This window comes from Erithacus rubecula (assembly GCF_903797595.1).
Source record: "Erithacus rubecula genome assembly, chromosome: 31".
Lineage (NCBI taxonomy): Eukaryota > Metazoa > Chordata > Aves > Passeriformes > Muscicapidae > Erithacus > Erithacus rubecula.
Genome location: NC_136682.1, coordinates 1,747,761 through 1,767,069, shown reverse-complemented (window position 1 = coordinate 1,767,069; position 19,309 = coordinate 1,747,761). Strand labels below are relative to the sequence as shown.

General features: G+C 63.6%; 3 protein-coding genes across 3 annotated transcripts in view; all 3 read right to left on the bottom strand.

Annotated features, from left to right (window-relative positions):
- Positions 1-1,468: 1,468 nt before the first annotated feature.
- DTX3 (deltex E3 ubiquitin ligase 3) lies at positions 1,469-8,530 on the bottom strand. The gene is made up of 5 exons (XM_079329118.1): positions 8,437-8,530; positions 7,491-7,552; positions 3,840-4,477; positions 2,446-2,663; positions 1,469-1,662 (listed from the first exon to the last, which is right to left on the bottom strand). The coding sequence occupies exons 2-5, from the start codon at positions 7,501-7,503 to the stop codon at positions 1,587-1,589; spliced, it is 945 nt and encodes a 314-aa protein (XP_079185244.1). The 5' UTR covers positions 7,504-7,552; positions 8,437-8,530; the 3' UTR covers positions 1,469-1,586.
- Positions 8,531-9,047: 517 nt separating this feature from the next.
- On the bottom strand, positions 9,048-14,466 carry PIP4K2C (phosphatidylinositol-5-phosphate 4-kinase type 2 gamma). The gene is made up of 10 exons (XM_079329117.1): positions 14,260-14,466; positions 13,895-13,992; positions 13,689-13,785; positions 13,474-13,614; positions 12,012-12,158; positions 11,896-11,934; positions 11,494-11,607; positions 10,383-10,629; positions 10,190-10,293; positions 9,048-9,623 (listed from the first exon to the last, which is right to left on the bottom strand). Exons 1-10 carry the CDS (start codon positions 14,413-14,415, stop codon positions 9,543-9,545), a joined length of 1,224 nt encoding a protein of 407 aa, XP_079185243.1. The 5' UTR covers positions 14,416-14,466; the 3' UTR covers positions 9,048-9,542.
- The window catches only part of KIF5A (kinesin family member 5A), a gene marked incomplete at its 3' end in the record, with an annotated part of 27,765 nt that continues 22,912 nt past the window's right edge, over positions 14,457-19,309 (bottom strand). Inside the window, exon 23 of the mRNA XM_079329254.1 lies at positions 14,457-14,645. Coding sequence (XP_079185380.1) covers positions 14,457-14,645 — 189 coding nt within the window. The remainder of the gene's footprint in view (positions 14,646-19,309) is intronic.

The window sequence follows — 19,309 nt, the reverse complement described above, 5'->3', positions numbered from 1 at the left end:
GTAAAACACCCACAGAGACCCCAAAAATGGGGGGCTGGGCACAGGCTGAGATTTGACCCTGTAGCCCCCACCCCCCAACATCCCGCACAGCCGAACCCCAAAACCCTCCCCAGCCACCCCATAATTGTGTCACCCCCCCTGCCCTGAGGGTCCAGCCCAGGGCCCCCATCCCAAACCCCAATGTCAGTCCCACCCCCGTGTCCATCCTGCCTTCCCAGCCCCTGTCACCCACTGTCCCCATCCCAGTGTCCCAACATCCCATCCCAGTGTCCCATCCCAGTGTCCCAGTGTCCCATCCCAGTGTCCCGATGTCCCATCCCAGTGTCCCATTCCAGTGTCCTCATGTCCATCCCAGTGTCCCAGTGTCCATCCCAGTGTCCCAATGTCCCATCCCAGTGTCCCAGTGTCCCATCCCAATGTCCCAGTGTCCATCCCAGTGTCCCAGTGTCCATCCCATTGTCCATCTCAGTGTCCCAATATCCCATCCCAGTGTCCCCATGTCCCATCCCAGTGTCCCCATGTCCATCCCAGTGTCCCAATGTCCCATCCCAGTGTCCCAATGTCCCATCCCAGTGTCCCAGTGTCCATCCCAGTGTCCCATCCCAGTGTCCCCATGTCCATCCCAGTGTCCCAGTGTCCATCCCAGTGTCCCATCCCAGTGTCCCCATGTCCCATCCCAGTGTCCCAGTGTCCATCCCAGTGTCCCAATGTCCCATCCCAGTGTCCTCACCCCAGCCCCTCCATGTCCCACCCCAAATCCCACGTCTCCAGTGTCCCCAGCCCTGCCCCCCACCCAGCCCAGCCCCCCCAGCACCCCTCAGTCCATTGCATATTTTTATTGGATCAAAGTTACAGACCTGGGGGGGAAATAAAAAATAAATAACCCCCCCCGAGGGTGGCACCCCCCAGGGTGGGGGGGCAGGGACCCCCTGTCTGTCTGGGGGTCAGGGCTATGTACAGGGGTCCGTCTGTCCGTGCTGTGGGGGCTGGGCAGCACCAGCGCCCCGGGGGGGGCCTGAGCCCCTCCCTGTGACCCCCTGCCAGCCAGGGGGGCGGGGGGCTCCCCCTGCAGGGGGGTCCCAGTGAATGGGGGGATCCCCCTGCTCAGGGCTGTGGGGGGGATCCCCCTGCAGGGGGGTCCCAGTGAATGGGGGGCTCCCCCTGCCAGCCAGGGGGGCGGGGGGCTCCCCCTGCAGGGGGGTCCTGTTGAATGGGAGGCTCCCCCTGCTCAGGGCTGTGGGGGGGATCCCCCTGCAGGGGGGTCCCAGTGAATGGGGGGATCCCCCTGCTCAGGGCTGTATGGGGGGGATCCCCCTGCAGGGGGGTCCCAGTGAATGGGGGGCTCCTCCTGCTCAGGGCTGTATGGGGGGGGTTCCCCTGCAGGGGGGTCCTGTTGAATGGGGGCTCCCCCTGCCCAGGGCTTTGGGGGCTCCCCCATTACCGGGGGGTGCTGCTCCTGCCCCCTCCTATGGGGGGATCCCCCTGCCCGGGGGTCCCCTTTCCCAGGGAGGGTCCGGGGGGTCCCTGCTGACCCTGGGGGTGACCCTGGGGGGCTCCCCCCGCCCGGGAGGGTCCCCGTGCCCCCCTCAGTCCTCGGTGATGCCCTTGGCCCGCAGCTCCTCCTGCACCCGGGCGAGGTACGTGGGGTCGGGGTACCCGAACCTGGGGGCACGGGGGGGGTCAGTCAGGCCGTGCCCCCTCCCCTCACATCCCCCCAGCCCCCCCGAGCCCCCCAGCCCTGCACAGCTGCTGCCATTGTGGAGGTGGCATTCCCCCATTCCCAACCCCTCAGGTATCCCCCAGGTACCCCCAGGTGTTCTCAGGTACCCCCAGGTATCCCCATCCCTCCCAGGTGCCCCCTAAATATCCCCAGGTACCCCTCAGCTCTCGCCCATCTCCCTAGGTGTCCCCAGGTGCCCCCCCTGTCCCCCAGGTGTTCCCAGGTACTCCCCCAGTCCCCCAGATATCCCCAGGTACCCTCTAGGTGTTCCCAGGTATCCCCCCAGGAACCCCCCATCCCCCCCTTGACCCCCAGGTGTTCCCAGGTATCTCCAGGTGCCTCCCACTCCCCCATCACCCCAGGTACCTCCCAGCCCCCCAAGTGTTCCCAGGTATCTCCAGGTGCCCCCCACTCCCCCATCACCCCAGGTACCCCCCAGTGCCCCAGCTGTCCCCCAGGTATCTCCGGGTGCCCCCCATCCCCCCAGGTGCCCCCCAGGTATCTCCAAGTGTCCCCCACCCCCCCAGGTATCCCCAGGTACCCCCCAGGTGCCCCCCACCCCCCCAGGTGCCCTGTCCCTCACAGCTGGGGCCCGCCGGTGCAGTTGGTCTTGTGGTGAATGTCGTTCCAGGTACCCACATCCCCCCCAGGTATCCCGATGTCCCCCAGGTACTCCCAGGTGCCCCCCAGGTGCCCCCCCGCCCCCCCAGGTGCCCGTTGCTCACAGCTGGGGCCCGCCGGTGCAGTTGGTCTTGTGGTGGATGTCGTTCCAGGTGATGACGTTGGCGCGGCCGGTGGTCAGCGAGGTGCCCACGGTGAAGGTCAGGCGCTGGGCGAATGCCTTGCGGAACAGCCCCAGCACCTTGTTCCCCTCGGGACAGTCGGGCAGGTACGCAACACGCGTGGTGCCGGGGTAACGCACACCCGGGTTGGGGTGCTCCACCTGAGGGGTGGGACAGGTGAGGGGCAGGTGGGGGCAGGGGAGGGGGCAGGGGAGGGGACAGGGGAGAGGGGACAGGTGAGGGGACAGGGGAGGGGCAGGGGAGGGGATGGGTGAGGGGCAGGTGAGGGGACAGGTGAGGGGGGAGAGGTGAGGGGGTACAGGTGAGGGGGGCAGTGATGAGGGCACAGGTGAGAGGGCACAGGTGAGGGGGGAGAGGTGAGGGGACACAGGTGAGGGGGAAGTGATGGGGGCACAGGTGAGAGGGGACAGGTGAGAGGAGAGTGATGGGGGCACAGGTGAGAGGTGAACAGGAGAGAGGGGACAGGTCAGGGAGGAGTGATGAGAGCACAGGTGAGAGGGGAACAGGTGAAGGGGAAGTAATGAGGGCACAGGTACCACAGCCCCTGTTCAGGTGCTCCACCTGCACGGGTCTCAGGGTGGCAGAGAAGTGACAGGGGCACAGCTGGCAGTGCCCATGCAGTGCCCAGGTGCTGCACCCCAGCTCAGGGGGCACAGGTGAGGGGGCACAGTGAGGGGCACAGGTGAGGGGGCACAGTGAGGGGCACAGGTGAGCGGGCACAGTGAGGAGCACAGGTGAGGGGGCACAGGGGACAGATGCCAGAGTGTGTCTGGTGCTGGGGGAGTGGCACCCCCAGGCTCAGGTGGATGCAGGGGACACACAGCAGGTGAGGGACAGGGGACAGGGATGGGGACAGGGGAGGTGTAGGGGGTGGGGGCACCAGCAGGTTTGGGACACTGGGGGCACAGAGCTGGGTCAGGGGTATTTGGGGACACCCTGGGGACACAGAACTGTGCCAGGGCCACCCAACAGGACTTGGGGACACCCAGGGGTGCTGGGGACACAGAGCTGGGCCAGGAGCATTTGGGCAACCAAGGCCAGTGGGGGGCACAGGGCTGAGCTGGGCTGCTGGGGGCACTCAGCAGGACTGGGGGGCACAGGGCTGAACCTGGGGGATTGGGGGTACCCACGGGCGGCACAGAGTACAACCCAGGGTATTGGGGATACCCATGGGGACACTCGGGGAACCCACGGGGACACTCAGGGTACCCACGGGGACACAGAGCTGGCCCAGCCCCACCCTCCCCAGAAGACCCGGCACCGCCCCACCCTCCCCAGGAGACCCGGGCCCGCCCCACCCCGCGGGCCGCACTCACCCCCTGCACGCCGGGCGGGAAGACGTACTGGATGATGATGGTGCCGAACGCCTCGTAGCCGGGCAGCGGCAGCGCGGCGTCGCGGGTGACCAGCATGCGGCCGTCGGGGGGCTGGTTGCCCACCAGCTGCCCGTAGAAGCGGCCGCAGACGGGGCAGGCGGAGCGCACCTGCAGCGCCCGCGCGATGCACTCGCCGCAGAACGAGTGCCGGCAGCGCTCCAGCGTGCGCGGCCCGCGCATCTCGCCCAGGCAGATCGGGCACTGCCGCTCCGGCTCCTCCTCGCCCGGAGCCCCGGCCGCGCCCGCGGGGGGCTCGGGCCGCGCCCCCAGCACCTCGCCGTGCCGCTGGCTGCGCTTCTTGAGCTCCTTCTCCGTCTCCTTGAGCAGCGCCTTGAGCGCCTTGCGCGCCGGGCAGAGCGCGGCGGCGCCGGGCGGCCCCGCGGGGGTCGCGCAGAGCTGCAGCACGTAGAGCTCGGGGGTCTCGCCGTCCACCAGGATCCGCACCCGCGCCTCCTGCGCCAGCAGCGCCAGCCGCGCCGCGCGCTCCCGCGTCACGAACTCCCAGACGCGCTTCGGAACCGTCACACGGCTCTTGGCCGGGGCGCCGCAGCCCGACATCCTCGAGAGCACGAAGGACACTGCGGGGACAGCGGGGGGACACCCCGGAACGCGCGGAGAGAGCGGGGATGGGCACCCCAAAATACACAGAGAGAGAGCAGGGATGGGCACCCCGGAATGCACGGAGAGAGCGGGGATGGGCACCCCAAAACACTGAGAGAGGGGGAATGGGCACCCCAAAATACACAGAGAGCGGGAATGGGCACCCCAATACACATAGAGAGAGGGAATGGGCACCCCGAAACACAGAAAGAGGGAATGGGCACCCCAAAACACAGAGAGAGGGAATGGGCACCCCGGAATGCACGGAGAGAGCGGGGATGGGCACCCCAAAACACAGAGAGAGGGAATGGGCACCCCAAAACACAGAAAGAGGGAATGGGCACCCCGGAACACAGAGAGAGGGAATGGGCACCCCGGAACACAGAAAGAGGGAATGGGCACCCCAAAACACAGAGAGAGGGAATGGGCACCCTGAAACACAGAGAGAGGGAATGGGCACCCCAAAACACAGAGAGAGGGAATGGGCACCTCGAAACAGAGAGAGGGAAGGGGCACCCCAAAACACACAGGGACTGGGCAGGGACACCTCAAAACATCCAGACACCCCAAATATCTAAAATACCCATGGACACCCCAAACCACTCAGGGACTGGGCATGGATCCTGAAACACCCATGGACACCCCAAAACACCCATGGACACCCCAAAACACCCAGGGACACCCCAAAACACCTGGAGAGTGGGCACAGGCCCCCAACACTAAGAGACTGGACACAGACACTCCAAAACACCCAGAGATTGGGCACGAACCCTAAAACATCCACAGACACCCCAAAACACCCAGAGATTGGACACAGACACCCCAAAACATTGGGCACGAACCCTAAAACATCCACAGACACCCCAAAACACCCAGAGATTGGGCACGAACCCTAAAATAGCCATGGACACCCCAAAATATCAGGGGCTGGGCACAGACACCCACATCCCCAGAGATGTGAGCCCTTGGCACCATCACCCAACTCCTGACCCCACACCCCAATATCCTGTAGAGCATGAACCCCAAAACCCCCAGGCTGGGCAGGGACAGGGCACAGACACCCCAAAACACCCACGGACTCCCCAAACCATCAGGAGATGGAGATGGACCCCCCAAAACCTCCTGAGTCTGGACCCCACCAGCACCTGGCTCTGGGTGCCCACCCTGCACCCCAATATCCTTTGGGGGACCCCAAAACCCCCACAGACTGCACCCCACTGGCTCCATCAGCTGGGGCCCCCCACACAAAGAACATGGAGGGGGGACACCCCAAAACCATCCAGGGATGGACACGGGACCCTTGGAACCCCAAAATCTGGGCATGGGATCTTCAAAGCCTGAGACTGGGCATGGACCCCAAAATCTTTCACAGACTGGACATGGATCCCCAAAATCCTCTGAGACTGGACAGGGATCCCCAAAATTCTCTGAGACTGGGCATGGATCCCCAAAACCTTTCACAGATTGGACATGGACCCCCAAAACTTTTCACAGACTGGGCACGGATCCCAAAAACCTCTGAGACTGGACATGGATCCCCAAAACCTTTCACAGATTGGACATGGACCCCCAAAACTTTTCACAGACTGGACATGGACCCCAAAATCCTCTGAGACTGGACAGGGATCCCCAAAATTTTTCACAGACTGGGCATGGACCCCAAAAAACTCTGAGACTGGACATGGATCCCCAAAACTTTTCACAGACTGGGCATGGACCCCAAAAACCTCTGAGACTGGACATGGATCCCCAAAATCTTTCACAGACTGGGCATGGACCCTAAAACCCTCTGAGACTGGACATGGATCCCCAAAACCTCTCACAGATTGGACATGGACCCCCAAAATCTCTGAGACTGGACATGGATCCCCAAAACTCGCTGAGATTGGACATGGATCCCCAAAACTTCTGACACTAGACAGGGATCCCCAAAACCTCTCACAGACTGGGCATGGACCCCAAAACCTTCCACAGATGGACAGGGATCCCCCAAAACCTCTCAGAGCCCGGGCATAGACCCCCCAAAATCCTCTGACACCAGACACGGAGCCCACAAAACCTTGGGGAACCTGACCCCCAAAATCAGAGCCCAAACATGACCCCCCCACATCCTCTGAGTTTGGGCACTTAAGGGACCCCCCAAAATGGCCAGAGCCCGGCCAGGGCACCCTGGGGGGCTCCTGAGGGGTCCCCTGCCCCCCCCCGGGGGGACATTTACCCACCCACGGTGCCCCCCCAAGGGTTAAACCTGCCCCGTGCTCAAATCTGGGACACCCTGGGGGTGTCACCCCCCCATGACCCCTGGGGGGGGCAGGGCTGAGGTTTGGGGTGTCCCCAGCCCCACCCTCCCCATCCCGGGGGGTCCCCAAAACCCCAGGGCTGTTCCATGGCAGGGGGGTCCCACAGATGAAGGGGGAGGTGTTCCAAGGGGGTCCCCAGAACCAGGGGGGTCCCACGGGGGTCTCAGATCCCGGGGCTGTGCAGAGTGGGGGTCCCACAGCCCGAGGGGGGTCACACAGACCGAGAGGGGTCACACAGACCGGGGGGGTCCCCAGAACCACAGAATGAGTGGGGGTCCCACAGCCCGGGGGGGTCACACAGACCGGGGGGGTCCCCAGAACCACAGAATGAGTGGGGGTCCCACAGCCCAGGGGGGTCCCAAAAACCAGGGGCTGTGCAGAGTGGGGGTCCCACAGTCCGGGGGGGGTCACACAGCCCGGGGGTCCCAGAGCCCAGGGCTGTGCAGAGTGGGGGTCCCACAGCCCGGGGGGGGTCACACAGCCCGAGGGGGGTCCCACAGCCCAGGGGGGTCACACAGCCCAGGGGGGTCCCAGAGCCCAGGGCTGTGCAGAGTGGGGGTCCCACAGCCCGGGGGTCCCAGAGCCCAGGGCTGTGCAGAGTGGGGGTCCCACAGCCCGGGGGGGGTCACACAGCCCGAGGGGGGTCCCACAGCCCAGGGGGGCCCCAGACCCGGGCGCCCCCCACACCCACCTGGTGAGCCCATGGGGGACACGAGCAGCGAGCGCTGGATCAGCAGAGCCACGAGCCCGGGGCTGGGGGGACACACGGGGGGGGTCACAGGGGGTCCCCAAAACCCCCAAACCCATCCTGGGGGCTCATCGACCCCTCCCCGCCCAGGTGACCCCACAATACCAGGGCAGTGCCACCCCCGTGTCCCCAGGGGACCCCGCACGCCCCCAGCCCCGCAGCCCCCCCCAAACCCGCCCAGCCGGGGGTCGGGGGGTAAAACCCCCCCTGTTCTCACAGCCCCGCGGGTCGGGGGGGGCTGAACACACCGCTGTGCCCCCCCCCACCCCTCGGTGTGCCCCCCCACCCCCCGCTGTGCCCCCCCCCACCCCTCGGTGTGCCCCCCCCCACCCCCCGGTGTGCCCCCCCACCCCCCCGAGATCCCCGGGGGGCTCCATGCGGGGGGGGCAGGGTGGGGGATGGGGGATGCGGCCGGGAATGGGGCGGGGGGGGATGAACAGGCCCGGGGGGTCCCGGTGAGGCCCGAGCGGTGACAAGACAGGCCCGGGGGGCCGTGAGGGCTCCCGGTGAGGCCCGGGAGGGGCTGAGGGGGGGTGATGGTCGGTGAGCCCCGATAATGCCCGGGATGGTTCGGGGGTCCCGCTGAGGCCCGGGGGAGGCAGGACAGGCCCGGGGGATCCCGGTCAGGCCCGGGGGAGGCAGGACAGGCCCGGGGGGTCCCGGTGAGGCCCGGTGAGGGGGTGAGGAGGGGGGTGATGGTCGCTGAGCCCGGGGGGGTTCGGGGGTCGCGCTGAGGCCCAGGGAGGGGCCGGGGGGGGTCGCTGCGGTGGAGGCAGCAGCAGGCCCGGGGCGGGGGGCGCGGGCAGGGCGGGCGCGGGGCGGTGCCGGGGGGGGTCCCGCGGGGCTCGGGGGTCGCGGGGGTCGCGGTTCCCGGGGGTCCCGCACGCACCGGGCCCGGGCGGGCGCAGCATCGCGGGCGCGTCCGGCGGCGGGGGGCGCCCTGCGCGCGCCGCCTCACGTGACCGCGCGGGGCGGGGCCGCCATGGCAACGGGATGGGGGGGAGGGGCGGCGCCATGGCAACGGCGCGCGGGGCTGGCGGGAGAGGGCGTCGCCATGGCAACGCGCGTGGGGGCGGGGCCAAGGGAGGGGCGGGGCCTGGGAGGGGGCGTTGAGCCGAGAGTTTGGGGGTCCCTGGGAATTTGGGGGTCTATAGGAATTTGAGGGTCGCTGGGAATTCGGGGGTCTCTGCGAATTTGAGGATCCCTGGGAATTCGGGGGGTCCCTGGGAGTTCGGGGGTGCCCGGGAATTCGGGGGTCCCTGGGGGTTTGGGGGGCTCTTAGAATTCGGGGTCCCTGGGAGTTTGGGGGGCTCTTAGAATTCGGGAGTCCCTGGGAATTTGGGGCTCCCGGGAATTCGGGGGTCCCTGGGAATTTGGGGGCTCCCGGGAATCTGAGTATCCCTGGGAATTTGGGGGTCCCTGAGAGTTCGGGGGTCCCGGGAATTTGGGGGTCCCCGGGAATTTGGGGGTCCCCGGGAGCGGCGCAGACTCCAGCCCGGTTCAATAATTTATTTCTCGGGGTGCGGAGCGGGGGAAGGAGCCCCACAAAACGGGGTGGGGGAGGGGAACACGACCCGCGACACGCCAACAAATGGGGGAGGGGGTGTCAGCCCAGCAGGGCCCCGCCCACCCGGGGGTCCCACCGGGCCGGGGTCCCGCTCAGACCCCCGGGAGCTGCAGCAAAGGGTGGGGGGGGAGCTGTGCATCCCCCCAGGTCCCACATTGGGGGGAGCAGGGTGTGCCCCCAGCCCCTTTGGAAAAAGGGGGGCGGGGGGCTGCACCCCCTCCGGGGCAAGTAGTGTTTGACCCCCCCCAGGTTTGGGAGGAGGCAGGAGGGTCCCAGAGCCCCTCGAGCGGGGTGGGGGGGCACCCCAGACCCCCCCAGACCCCCCAACAGAAAGTTAAGGCACTTGAGTAGTGAGACCCCATTGTGGGCTGGGGGCTGCTATGGGGGGCGTGGGGGGGGGGTTTGGTCCCGTGGGGGGCGGGGCCCCCTCAGGCGAAGATGTTGGTGATGAAATCCAGGAAGCGTTTGGCGTATTGCTCGGGATGCACGGTGGAGATCTCGGCTCCCGCCTGGGGGGCACCGGGTCAGGGCCCCCCGAAACTGAGCCGGGCCGAGGAACCCCCTGAGACCCCCATGGGCACCCCGAAACTGAGCCAGACCCCAGGAACCCCCCTGAGACCCCCACGGGCACCCCAAAACAGAGCCCTTCCCCAATTCAGGAGCCCCCTCCCCATCTCAGGAGCTCCCCCTCCCCCATTTCAGGAACCCCTCCCCATTTTGAGACCCCCTCCCCATTTCAGAACCCCCCCCCCATTTCAGGAACCCCCCCCCCCCAATTCCTGCAGCCCCCCCCCATTCCCACAGCCCCCCCCATTCCAACAGCCCCCCCCCATCCCCACAGCCCCCCCAATTCCCGCAGCCCACCCCATTCCCCAGCCCCCCATTCCAGGATCCTCCCCCATTCCAGGACCCCCCCCCCATTCCTCAGCCTCCCATTCCAGGATCCCCCCCCATTCCCCAGCCCCCCATCCCCTCACCCTCCCATTCCCCAGCCCCCCATTCCAGGATCCCCCCCCCATTCCTCAGCCCCCCCATTCCAGAATCCCCCCATTCCAGAATCCCCCCATCCCCTCACCCCGTGTTTGACCGTCTTGGCCGCGTGCGCCGCCTTCTTGCGGGCGTCGTACTGGGTGAGGACATCGATCAGCCCCATGAAATACACCTCACGTCTGGGGGCTCCTGGGGGGGCACAGCGGGGGGGGCTCAGTGCCCCCTGCACCCCCAAACCCCCCCAAACCCCCTCCCAAACCCCCCCAAACCCCGCTCACCCTCGGCCCCCCGCAGCGCGTACACGTCCACGCCGGGGTCGAACTCTCCGGGGCCCAGGGGGCGGCAGGAGTTGAGGAGCCCCCCCAGCCCCTCGGGGGAGGTGCCATAGGGACCCCCCAGCCCCCCCTCATCACCCCCCCCGGGCTCTTCTTCCTCCAGCTCCTCCTCCTCCTCCTGCTCCCCCCGTTCCACCTCGTGGATGCCCAGCAGCAGGCTGTAGTCCATCAGCTTCTGCTGCACCAGGAACTGGGGGGGAACGGCAGGAATTGGGGGGAGGGGCATGCCAAAAACATCGGGGGTTTCACCCCAAAACTCCCAGAGCCTGGGTATGGCCCCCCCAAACTCCCAGAGACTGGGAATGGCCCCCCCAAAACCCCCAGAGCCTGGGTATGGCCCCCCAAACCCCCAGAGCCTGGGCATGGCCCCCCCCAAACCCCCAGAGCTTGGGCATGGCCCCCCAAAATTCCCCAGAGCCTGGGCACTGAGAAGGGACCCCCACAACCATCAAATACTGGACACGACCCCCAAAAACCACCTGGATTCTCAAAGCTGGGGGGACAAGCAAGGGATCAGTAGGGGTGGGGAGAACGCCCCCCACCCCCAAACCCCCAAACCCTGGGAACAGGGGGGTTTGCCCCCCCAAATCTCAAACCCTGGGTACAGGGGGGGTTTGCCCCCCAAAATCTCAAACCCTGGGCGCAGGGGGGGTTTGCCCCCCAAAATCTCAAACCCTGGGTGCAGGGGGGGTTTGCCCCCCAAAATCTCAAACCCTGGGTACAGGGGGGGTTTGCACCCCGAAATCTCAAACCCTGGGCACAGGGGGGGTTTGCCCCCCAAAATCTCAAACCCTGGGTGCAGGGGGGGTTTGCCCCCCAAAATCTCAAACCCTGGGTACAGGGGGGTTTGCACCCCAAAATCTCAAATCCTGGGCACAGGGGGGGTTTGCACCCCAAACCCTGGGAACAGGGGGGTCTTGCCCCCAACCCCCAGAGCCTGGGCACTGGGTGGCCAAACAAAGGCTCATTTGGGGTGGGGGCACTCCCATGGCTGAGAGGGGGGGAACTGCCCCCCTCAGTGTCCCCCTGGGGGTGCAGCCCCCCCAGTTCCCACCTCCACATCCCGTTTGAGCTTGTCCATGAACTCTCTCTGCTGCTCCTCCTCCACAAACACCTTCTCGTTCTTGTTGAGGAAATCCACGTCCTTCAGCGTGGGCAGCTCCTTGCCCTGGGGGGGATGGGCGGGGGGGGGGGCAGCCCCCCAAAACACCCCTGAGCTGGAGGGGCACCCCAGGGCTGTGGGACCCTCCCTGGCTGTACCTGTGGGATCACAGGTGAGTCCCTCCCCAGGGGAACGAGCCCTCCAGGGGGTGGGGACAGGTCATTATCATAACATTATCATAACAATTATTACAAATCATTATTACATGACAGTTGTCACTATGGGGGGGAGGAAGAACGAGACCTGCAGACCCCAGCCCCACATCTGGGGGGTCACAGCACTTCCCTGCAGTACCTTCTCCTTGTCACTGGCCTCTCTGTCCACCAGGGAGCCCTGGGAGGAGGAAGAGGTGAGAGCAGCTTAGGGGGAGGCTGCCCCAGAGCAGGAGTGGGGGGGGGACACCCCAGTACCTTCAGGTCGTACTTCCTGTGCACGGGCAGGCGGTGGCTGAACAGGTTCCTCATGACCAGCAGGTAAGTGTCCTCACTGTCCACACTGACACGGTACATGCCCAGGAACCGCGGCAGCAGCGTCTGCCCGTGGCACTGCACCACAAACTGGGGACACAGGGACACAGGGTGACACAGGGACAGTGACACAGGGACAGTGACATGCCCAGGAACCGCGGCAGCAGGGTCTGCCCGTGGCACTGCACCACAAACTGGGGACAGGGACACAGGGACAGTGACACAGGGACACAGGGACAGTGACACAGGGACACAGGGACAGTGACACAGGGACAGTGACACAGGGACAGTGACATGCCCAGGAACCGCGGCAGCAGCGTCTGCCCGTGGCACTGCACCACAAACTGGGGACACAGGGACACAGAGTGACACAGGGACACAGGGACAGTGACACAGGGACAGTGACATGCCCAGGAACCGCGGCAGCAGGGTCTGCCCGTGGCACTGCACCATAAACTGGGGACAGGGACACAGAGTGACACAGGGACACAGGGACAGTGACACAGGGACACAGGGACAGTGACACAGGGACACAGGGACACTGCACCACAAACTGGGGACAGGGACACAGAGTGACACAGGGACACAGGGACAGTGACACAGGGACAGTGACACAGGGACACAGGGACAGGGACACAGGGACAGTGACATGCCCAGGAACCGCGGCAGCAGGGTCTGCCCGTGGCACTGCACCACAAACTGGGGACACAGGGACACAGGGTGACACAGGGACAGTGACACAGGGACACAGGGACACTGCACCACAAACTGGGGACACAGGGACACAGGGTGACACAGGGACAGTGACACAGGGACAGTGACACAGGGACAGTGACATGCCCAGGAACCGCGGCAGCAGGGTCTGCCCGTGGCACTGCACCACAAACTGGGGACACAGGGACACAGGGACAGTGACACAGTGACACAGGGACAGTGACACAGGGACAGTGACATGCCCAGGAACCGCGGCAGCAGGGTCTGCCCGTGGCACTGCACCACAAACTGGGGACAGGGACACAGGGACAGTGACACAGTGACACAGGGACAGTGACACAGGGACAGTGACACAGGGACACAGGGACACTGCACCACAAACTGGGGACACAGGGACACAGGGTGACACAGGGACAGTGGCACAGGGACAGTGACACAGGAACACTGCATCACAAACTGGGGACAGGGAGACAGAGGTGACACTGTTGTACACACAGGTAACACTGCGGACACACAGGTGACACCCAGGTGTCCCAGGTGACACTGTTGGCACACAGGTGACACACAGGTGACCCCCAGGTGTCCCAGGTGACACTGTTGGCACACAGGTGACACCCAGGTGACCCCCAGGTGTCCCAGGTGACACTGCTGGCACACAGGTGACCCCCAGGTGTCCCCCTGTCCCCCGCACCTGGTGGTAGTGTGACAGCAGCCCGTGCACATCGGCCACGCCCTCGCTCGACAGCTCCTTCAGCACCAGCGTTCGATCCGCAGAGAGCAGCAGGTGCCGCCCCGTGCCGGCCCAGCGGGGGGCGCTGCGGGCCAGGGACACCTGCGGGCACAGGGGACAGGTGGCAGCAGCGCGGGGGGGGCGCCCCAACCCCCCCCCACCCCTCCCCCACACACCTGGTAATCCTGGTCATCCACGCCGAACCTCTCGCGCAGGTTTCGGAACACCTGCGGGCAGTACTCCTTGAACTTGAAGTGGCTGGGCAGGTTCTCCCTGCGTTCGGGGGGGGGGGTTGGTGAGTTTTTGGTGAGTTTTTGGTGAGTTTTTGGTGAGTTTTTGGTGAGTTTTTGGGCTGTTCCCATCCCCCACCCGCGCTGCTCACCTGTTGAACAGGTGGTTGTTGACTTTGATTTTGGAGCTGGCTTTGAAATCGTCGGGCAGCAGCATCACGGGCAGCGGCACCTGGCTCAGCTCGTTGATCTGGGGAGGGAGAGTTGGGACCACCGGAGACCCCCCGGGCACCCACCGGGCGGGGAGACCCCCGGGAAACCCCCGGGCACCCACCGGGCCCCTGAGACCCCCAAACCCCCGGGAAACCCCCGCACACCCACCGGGCCCCTGAGACCCCCAAACCCCCGGGGCTCCCTCGGGAGGGGATGGGGGATAACGGGGCAAGGGATGGGGATCCCGGGATGGGCCGAGGGTCCCGGGGGAAGCGCCGCGGGGGTCCCGGTGCCGGCTCCTGACCTGGTGCGTGACTCCCCAGCTCAGCACGGCCAGCAGCGGGTCCGCGGCCCGCGGCAGCTTCACGCGCTGCGGCACGAAGCGCTTTTGCTTCTTCTTGGTGCGGGCGGCGCCGGCGCCGGGGCCGCTGCCCGGACCCGCCGCTGCCGCCGCCGCCATGGCCGCCGCTTCCGCTTCCGCCCCTGCTTCCGCTTCCGCTGCTACTTCCGCCCGGTCCCCGCGCGGCACCGGAAGCCGGAAGTGGCGCCAGCAGATGGGCGGGGCCGGGCGCTCCGGTGCCACTTCCGGCCGCCAGGGGGCGCCAGAGGCGCGGGCAGGGGCGTGGGAACCGCCAGGGACACGTGACAGGGACACGTGACAGGGACACGTGACAGGGACACGTGTGACACCTGCAGGACACACGTGTGACCCCACAGGGGACGTGTGGCACTGACAGGGGACACGTGTGACCTCCATGGAGGACATTGGTCACCCCACAGGTCTGGACAATGCCCCGGGAGTCTCCAGGTGTGCCCTGAGTGTCTCCAGGTGTGCCCCAGGTGACTCCAGATGTGCCCAGGGTGTCTCCAGGTGTGCTCTGAGTGTCTCCAGGTGTGCCCCAGATGTCTCCAGGTGTGCTCTGGGTGTTTCCAGGTGTGCCCCAGGTGTCTCCAGGTGTGCTCTGGGTGTCTCCAGGTGTGCCCAGGGTATCTCCAGGTGTGCCCCGGGTGTCTCCAGGTGTGCCCCGGGAGTCTCCAGGTGTGCTCTGGGTATCTCCAGGTGTGCCCCCGGTGTCTCCAGATGTGCCCTGAGTGTCTCCAGGTGTGCCCCAGGTGTCTCCAGGTGTGCTCTGGGTATCTCCAGGTGTGCCCCGGGTGTCTCCAGGTGTACCCCGGGTGTCTCCAGGTGTGCTCTGGGTATCTCCAGGTGTGCCCCGGGTGTCTCCAGGTGTGCTCTGGGTATCTCCAGATGTGCCCCAGGTGTCTCCAGGTGTGCCCCGGGTATCTCCAGGTGTGCCCCAGGTGTCTCCAGGTGTGCCCCGGGTATCTCCAGGTGTGCTCTGGGTATCTCCAGGTGTGCCCTGGGTGTCTCCAGGTGTGCTCAGAGTCTCTCCAGGTGTGCCCTATGTGTCTCCAGGTGTGCCCCGGGTGTCTCCAGGTGTGCTCTGGGTATCTCCAGGTGTGCCCCCGGTGTCTCCAGATGTGCCCTGAGTGTCTCCGGGTGTGCCCCAGGTGTCTCCAGGTGTGCCCTGGGTATCTCCAGGTGTGTCCCGGAGGTGCCCCCAGGTGTCTCCAAATGTGCCCTGGGTGTCCCCAGGTGAGCTCTGGGTGTCTCCAGGTGTGCCCCAGGTGTCTCCAAGCTCTTCAGATGGGACAGGTGGAGCAGGAGAGGTGCTGGGGCACAGGGGACAGGGCAGGGCTGAATTCTGTGTCCCTGTTCCTGTGGAAGGTTCTGGGTGTGTCCCTGTTCCTCAGGCAGGTTCTGGGTGTGTCCCTGTTCCTCTGGAAGGTTCTGGGTGTGTCCCTGTTCCTGTAGAAGGTTCTGGGTGTGTCCCTGTTCCCTTAGGAGGTTCTGGGTGTGTCCCTGCTCTCAGGAAGGTTCTGGGTGTGTCCCTGTTCCTCAGGCAGGTTCTGGGTGTGTCCCTGCTCCTCTGGAAGATTCTGGGTGTGTCCCTGTTCCTGTGGAAGGTTCTGGGTGTGTCCCTGTTCCTCAGGCAGGTTCTGGGTGTGTCCCTGTTCCTCTGGAAGGTTCTGGGTGTGTCCTTGCTCTCAGGAAGGTTCTGGGTGTGTCCCTGTTCCTCAGGCAGGTTCTGGGTGTGTCCCTGTTCCTCAGGAAGGTTCTGGGTGTGTCCCTGTTCCTGTGGAAGGTTCTGGGTGTGTCCCTGCTCCTCTGGAAGGTTCTGGGTGTGTCCCTGTTCCTCAGGCAGGTTCTGGGTGTGTCCCTGTTCCTCAGGAAGATTCTGGGTGTGTCCCTGCTCTCAGGAAGGTGCTGTGTGTGTTCTTGCAGCAATGTCTTGGGGTCTGGATCTGCCGTGGGGACAATCCCAGTCCTGGCCTCTCCAGGTGGGGCTGGGCAGGAGCAGCAGGGCTGGCCTTAGTCAGGGCTGGGGCTGCTCCACACCTGCACTGCTGGGCTGGACAGGGGAGCCAGGTGAGCTGTGGGGTGTGGCTCTGTGTGGGGCGTGTCCTGGGTGGCAATGCAGGGTGTGGCCAGAAATGTGGATTCTGTCACCAACAGTTAAACCAGCTGGGGCAGTGCCCCTGATCTCCTGGCACACATTATCTGCTAATGGACCATCTTTAAACCAGCTGGGCAATCATCTTTATCTTCCCACAGCCCATCCTCCCTCCAGGAGATATCTCCTGTTCATGGCCAGTGAGTCCCAGTGCATGGCTGATAAAATTCCATCATCCCACTGGGAGATGCTCCAGCCAGGGCAGGAGCCAAGCCTTTCCTACCCAGATAAAAACTGAGATTTTGCACAGCAAGTTATCCATCTTCCCACTGGATTCCAGAGGAAAGCCAGACCTTTCCACATCATCCCTGCACCTTCAGAGGAAACTGCACCTTCTCCAGGAGCACTGCTCCAGCTGAACCACATCTGCCACTGCAGGAGGATGCAGCCACCATTGAATGGGACTGTGCCACCACCCTGACTGACTGATGGGTGTCAGCTTGGATTCTGACTCTGGCAGGGTTGGGATTGTTCTTTGTAAACCTGTATTTCTATTTTAATTTTCCTAGTAAAGAACTGTTATTCCTAATTCCCCTATCTTTGCCTGAGAGCCCCTTAATTTCATAATTATAATAATTTGGAGGGAGGGGGTTTCCATTCTCCATTTCAAAGAGAAGTTTCTGCCTTTATTGACAGACACCTGTCCTCCAAACCAGGACCTGGGGCCAGATGAGGCTCCAGGAGGCTCCCAGGAGTCCAAGGCCAACCAGACCTTGATTTTCCTTGCCCTGCTTCCCCTCTCTCATTTTGAATTGCCTTTCTCACACATCCCTTGCTTTCACTTCCTGTCCTGGGTGCCTCAAAAATGCACATTGTATTGCATATTCCCTCTGTTCTGAACCCACACAGTTTGTCTCACTGTCCTTTTGGGGCTGAAAGCAGAACTGGAGTCTTTTCCTCTGGGAGATGGGAGCATCCCTTGAGAAGACAGGAACAGACTCACAGAGCTCTGTCTTCTGTTCTTCAGGTTTTTGTCTTGTCCTTGATTCCTGCTGGTTGTAATTTGGGGAGGAGGGAGCTCTGTAATGGCAGAGGTTGGATTGCTGTGCTGATTTTCCTTTGTTTTTTCTCTCTCCACCTCATGGCCTGGAGAAATGGCCTCTCCACCACCTTGTCTTTATCTCCTGAGCCACAGGAGGGACCTCTCTGCTCCTTTGTTTTCATAGTTACTGGGGAAGGGAATCTCTTTCCTTAGAGCCTTTGTATTTTTGGTTATTGCTGTTTCATTATTAATCTCTGTTTTGGTTGGTTTTTTTTTTTTATTTGCTATTTTTTTTCACATTTATCTTCTCACCTTCACCTCTCTCTGTTGGTGAGGGGGAATGCCTAAAACCAAAGGAAAGGTATCTTATTTGCCAGGCTACCCCTCAACTAAAGACGCTCAAAAGTGACAAAAATAATATTTTTTTCTGAAACATTTGGGTGCAGAACCCCCTGCTCACCACGCAGCTCAGCCTATCGCGCTAATGAGGAGCAGCACGACAAGGAGCAAATTGCTTGGAGGTGGGGCTGAGATTTGAGTTTTGAACTTTGATTTGGAGAGCAGCGAGGTGCGTTTGCCTCCTGTGCAAATCCACAGCGGCATCGTGTGGTTGTTGCCATGAGCGCCCAGGTAAATCCAGGAGAAAGAGAAATTCCCTTTCTCAGCCTATAAACCGCCCAGCCGACAATGGGATAATTCTTCTTTTCCCCCAGCTATGGGCACGATCTCAGCACTTTATCCACAAAGGGGCTCCTGCTCCCACAGGAATTCGGGCAGGAAAAGCGCTCGGGTTTACCTGGGCGCTGCCGCCGCTCATCACAACAACCACACGATGCCGCTGTGGATTTGCAAAGGAAGCAAAAACACCTCGCTCGTCTCTGAATTACCCAAATTAAAAACGTCCCTGCACTCAAATCCACAGGGTCCGGACAGAAAAACCGGGCTGATTTTCCCCTTCCAACCTCTTATCTGTGCCACATTCCAGAGGACACAGGGGCCTCTCGGCGCTAATGAGTTTTTTCATTCTCGCTACAAACCTGAAAACATCGGGCAAAGTCACAGCTCGCCAAAGAGGCGGCTGAGGGAGCTGTGGCTGCCTCCAAGTTGGAGCATGCACGGCAAGGAAAGGCGAGGGATGGTTGGGAATGGCCAGGAAATGCAATGTCGGGTGAGGAAATGCAATGTCGGGTGGGGAAAGGTGAAGAAATGCAATATTCGGTAGGGAAAAGCAAGGAAATGCAATATTGGGTGGGGGAAGGTGAGGAAATGCAATATTGGGTGGGGAAAAGTGAGGAAATGCAATATCAGGTGGGGAAAGGTGAGGCAAGGCTGGAGACAGGTGGGCAAGGAAAGGAGAATCAGAGGAAGAGCAGGCAAGGCAAAGCAAAGCCGGGGGAAATGGAGTGGGGAGCCAAGGTGGTGAGAAAGGCAATGCAGGGCATGGAGTCGAAGGAAGGGGGTCGGTAAAATAGCACAAGGGGGCTTGGGAAAGGCCAGGCAAGGCACAGGAGGGGCAGGAAAAGGTCCCGTGGAGCCGCCCACCCGCCCTGGTATCTGCATTTCCTCCTCAGCTCCGTGCGCCCTCACGAGCCTTCGGTCACACGGAACCAGGATCCGAACCGAGCGGCACCAGGGACACTCCCAACTAAAGGGACCAGGATAAAAAGCTCCACAGCCCCAGGTTTCCAATTCCCACTGCAGCAGTTCCACAGCTGATGGAGCTGCCGATCGGGAAAAGCCACGACATTCACCAACGTGTGGTTCCCAAAGTTTCTTTGCCAAAGAGAGGAACTCTGAGCCCATCTCAATAGGAGGGCACTAGAGCAGGGGTGGGGCTGGGGGCAGCGGGCTCGGGG

Bases quoted from the DNA above. Each gene is read 5' to 3' on its own strand.
- PIP4K2C (XM_079329117.1), bottom strand. From the start codon at position 14,415: ATGGCGGCGGCGGCAGCGGCGGGTCCGGGCAGCGGCCCCGGCGCCGGC. The intron at 13,993-14,259 runs GTCAGGAGCCGG...CTCCCTCCCCAG, and splicing joins GCTGGGGAGTCACGCACCAG to ATCAACGAGCTGAGCCAGGT. The intron at 11,608-11,895 runs GTACTGCAGGGA...CATCCCCCCCAG, and splicing joins AGGCCAGTGACAAGGAGAAG to GGCAAGGAGCTGCCCACGCT.
- DTX3 (XM_079329118.1), bottom strand. The intron at 2,664-3,839 runs GTGAGTGCGGCC...CCCACCCCTCAG, and splicing joins TCCCGCCCGGCGTGCAGGGG to GTGGAGCACCCCAACCCGGG. The intron at 1,663-2,445 runs GTGAGCAACGGG...CCGTGCCCCCAG, and splicing joins TGCACCGGCGGGCCCCAGCT to GTTCGGGTACCCCGACCCCA.